This window comes from Hyposmocoma kahamanoa, unplaced genomic scaffold (assembly GCF_003589595.1).
Source record: "Hyposmocoma kahamanoa isolate Upper Pololo Valley unplaced genomic scaffold, ASM358959v1 100021, whole genome shotgun sequence".
Classification (NCBI taxonomy): Eukaryota; Metazoa; Arthropoda; class Insecta; order Lepidoptera; family Cosmopterigidae; genus Hyposmocoma; species Hyposmocoma kahamanoa.
The window spans coordinates 3833104-3837461 of record NW_020653200.1 but is presented as its reverse complement, the minus strand read 5'-3'; the positions used below and the strand labels follow the sequence as shown (position 1 = coordinate 3837461).

At 32.7% G+C, this 4358-nt stretch overlaps 1 protein-coding gene across 1 annotated transcript; it reads left to right on the top strand.

Moving 5' to 3' along the window:
- Window positions 1-497: 497 nt before the first annotated feature.
- Window positions 498-3724, top strand: LOC113228826 (secernin-3-like). Its single transcript, XM_026462233.1, has 3 exons — window positions 498-650; window positions 1322-1518; window positions 3126-3724. Exons 1-3 carry the CDS (start codon window positions 498-500, stop codon window positions 3502-3504), a joined length of 729 nt encoding a protein of 242 aa, XP_026318018.1. The 3' UTR covers window positions 3505-3724.
- The last annotated feature ends 634 nt before the right edge of the window (window positions 3725-4358 follow it).

Sequence of the window (4358 nt, the reverse complement as noted above, 5' to 3'; positions counted from 1 at the left end):
AGTGTCAATACAATACATCATCGTCGAACCGACGACGACAAAATATCACCAACCAAAGAGTCAAAGAGATTTGACGCAGGCTGGTAGTCGATGTAATGGAAAGTTAAGGCCAGTTTTAGTCTGCTTGAAGGTCCAATTCTTGCTGACTCAACCAACGGAAGCGCATCGAGGTAGAGTACCAACCCAAGTTGATGAAAGCTGTACCCGATAAGCGCTAGATATCTGATCAAGTTCCATAAATAGTTCTTTACAGATAGCACAGGACAGCAGTTCGGAAATTAGTAATTAATTGAATATTTAAGTAAAAGCATACGTTCACTTATTTTGAACATTTAAGTTATGGATTAACTAGTCATTTCCTTCCTTCCACTCCTTATTGCCTAGTTAGTAATAATATAGTTAATTAAAATTAATTATTAAAAGATTCTCACCATAATTAGGTAATTAATTTACTTACTACTTTAATTGCAATTTACAGTTATAAAAAAAAACTAGAAATGATATCTCCTCGTTCATGCGATACTTTTGTGGTACTCCCGCCGCTAACTGAGAAGGGAGTTGTCATTTTTGGAAAAAATTCTGATAGGCCACAAAATGAGGTACAAGAAGTGGTTTTCATCAGAGGTGGAATCCAAGAATCGAAACTTAAGGTACTTATTATGTAGTTAAGAAATATTCATTAATCAATGAAATTTCATTAAAATAGCACTGTTGTATTAATTTTTTTTATTTTGAATTTAACACAGATTTCAAATTTTGTTTTCCATCCACTAAAAACTTGATCCAATAGAATTCTGAGCTAGAATTAATGTATTCGTTATTTTCGTGTAAAGTCACTTAATTTATTAAATATAATAAATAATGTTAAATCATAATATATGGTAACTAACATTTTCACAGTCCATGACTCTACCTAGAGTCACAAATTAAATAAAATACCGTAAGTCCTCTCATACCTATGGAGTTGCAACTACATACTACTTCGATGTCAAATATTTTGGTTGGACTTGTAGTTCAAAGCTCTGATTTTTTTTAAATTGTGAAATGGATAGTCTTTTACAAGTGTGATATTTCAAAAATAACAAAATAATTTTTACATATTTTGTATATGCAAATGTGAGAGTAAAAGACAAAACCACCACTTTTACACAAAATCCAGTGGACTTATTTTTTTTTGTGGGTTAATTTCGGCCTTTATATGGGGGACTGGGACAATGTTAAATGCAATAAAGTGTAGTTTGCAACACCTCTGCCCATCGGTTTGTGTAAATTATTTTACCTATTATTTATTTACACACTGTATTAACATTCTGTTTCTCAGTGTACATACATCATCATAGAAGGAAGTCTCAAACCTGTGAACTCTGTTATTTTGAGTAAACCAGCATGGATGTGGGGGGCAGAGATGGGGGCCAATGACAAAAATGTTGTTATTGGTAATGAAGCTGTCTGGACCAACAATAATGAAGGGGATGGTGATGCCAGACAAAGAAGATTGCTGGGCATGGATTTAGTAAGGTATTTGTTGTTTGTAACTTTTTGAGACCATTCATGTATAAGACACAAAACTAGGGGGCAGCATTAGTGCTATTTGATCAGAATAAACGGAAAATACAGTAGATTTGCAAATGCATACTTTTAATCTTATATAAGGACCATATTACAATAACTGACAAAAATCAGAAGAACTCTTGCAAATTATAGTTTTACAAGAAGGCCAATACAGAGCTCTACAATTCTGTATAATATGTGCCCTCTTACTGATGTTCAACCAGCTGACAAGCTACTTTTTAAAATTTTGTTTTGTGGTCACAATTAAAATGTAGGTTTTGAAAAATCCCATGTGCCAATTTTAAAGCCAAGTTGAGCGAGGTTGTTACTAAGTATTTATTCTACGATGCTGTGTTATTGAAACAATGGCCCTGATTGCAGTCTCGTTTGATAACTGAAAAGTTAAGATTATATTAAAAACGTGTATTTTTTTAAGGGATAATTAAATATAAAATTAGAAAACTGCAAAACTAGGATGAATTTAAAATTTTCGGGAATTATTACAGTGTGAAGAAAAAACAAAAATTAGTAGAAAAATTATATTTTGAACAACTGAAATATTGTCATACCTAGTGTTTTATTAACACATTTTATATTTACAATACAGTTTAACTAACTGCTGGACAATGCACCACTAATTACTTATATAACAGAATTCAGAACATCTATTAGAAATATATAAGATTAGAGCCACTGCACTGGTGCATTATTAAATACATTATTTTTAAATAGTGTTGGGTCATAGAAAAATATCCACCCCAAAAAACAATATTTTTCTGTTTAATATTCTAATTTATTTTTCTTATAAAAAGTTTAAACTGTTTCCACCATTTGAAATTATACTTTATCACCCAAAACTATTTTTAATTGTCAAAAATCTGAGTTTGATAGATAGATAAAACGTTTTTTCAGCGCAAATGCTAACAGAAATAAACATTTACAATCACTTCACAAAGTATAACACAAAAGCACATAAAACATAAATTAGTTCATGTTTGATATAAACAAATACTGTGAGAAAAACAAATGTTTATACTGATTACACCTATTTTGTGCTGAAATGGCCCTGACTCAGCATAAATACTGTACACCGTGAGAGGTCAAACATTGCTGGCTTTGCTGCCATACCATTACCATGCGGTGGCGATCGCAACCCAGTAAGGCATGCCACCAAAGTTATTTACAGTATTTGTAATACTCTATAGTGAAGTAAGTTATTTTTAATAACAAAAGCATTTCGAGTTCTTAGGTTTTCGCGATTGTTACACACAAGAAATTAAACTATTAACGCGTATATTTAGTTTTTCAAACAAACTGATGTTTCGGGCCCTTTACAGGTCCCATGGTCACAGTCAATCGTGAACCGTGAACTGGCCCGAAACGTCGGCTTGTTTGAAAAAACCAATATTTGCGATTTAAATCCGGAAATATTGTTTCATTTCCTGAACACTACTACACTATTTTATATTATAAAGTGATTATTTTAAACAACATTTCTTAGGTAAACACACGCTAATCTTTATAGATTGCAACAAGAAACGCCTTCTGGGTGCCAAGGATTTCTTATTTCACAGGTTAGGCTTAGAACGAGCTAACACGGCGGAGGAAGCAGTTGACGTCATAACTGGTCTCCTAGAGAAGTATGGTCAAGGAGGACCATGTTCTGAATTGGATGACAGCCATTTTTACCACAACTCTTTTCTAATTGCTGATACCAAAGAAGCCTGGGTGTTAGAAACCAGCGGAAAATTATGGGCAGCTGAGAAAAATGTGACAGGTTACAGAAATATATCCAATGGGTTGACAATAGGAACAAAAATTGATAAACACTCACAAGGATTACTGGAAAAAGCCAAGGGTATGGGAGTATGGGATGGACAGGTACTAGTAATACAATATTTTATCCCAATACTTTACAAATATTACAATGACAATTTGTACGAATATAGATAAAAATAAAGCTACAATGGCAGAATGGTGTCCAAGCTGGGTAAAACCTGTACTATGGGTCACTAGGCATCCACCCCACAGATATAACAGTAAAAATTGTATGTAAATGCAGTAATAGCTTAGCAAGCCATGATGAATCACTAAAACTTAATACATGGAATCAAACGCTTGTGCGTGCTTTTGTGTTCGCGTGTGCGTGCTTGCGTGCGTGTGTGCGTACGTACGGGTGTGTATAGTTCTGTCAATGCATGAAATTAAATGCAATGTGTTCGTCAACAACAGATCTTCAGTTTGTACATAATTCAAAGTATGGCTATTTAGAAATGGTTTGTTTGCAATATTTTTTATTTAATGGGTACAGATTTAGAATATTTTTTTACTTTATTATACGAGTATGTATAATATGAAACCAGCCAAAAATTAAAACGATCTATGAGAAAACCCAAAGTGTAATGTAGGTATTACGACAAATAATAACCTTACGTGTTTTAGTACTTAAATATAGAGGAATCGTATGGTAATTGGGAATGTAATAGTCCAACAGGATACTCAATTATATAATAGTTGTACCGTATGTACTTTGCTCAATTTGTACAGTAAGTACTGGAAAATCGAAAAGAAAGATATAAGGAAGTTTTGAGTGCCGCTCTTAGGGGCTCTTTCTAATTTTAAAAGAGTACATTTGTACCGCTCCTAGTAATTATGCAGTAGCAAAGTATAGATTGACACAATGCTATGTATACCATTCTGGTTGTACCAGGGTCAGCAACAATTCGTAATTTTTTAAATATGCATATATATATACATATTTAAAAAATTACGAATTGTTGCTATATATATATATATATATATATATA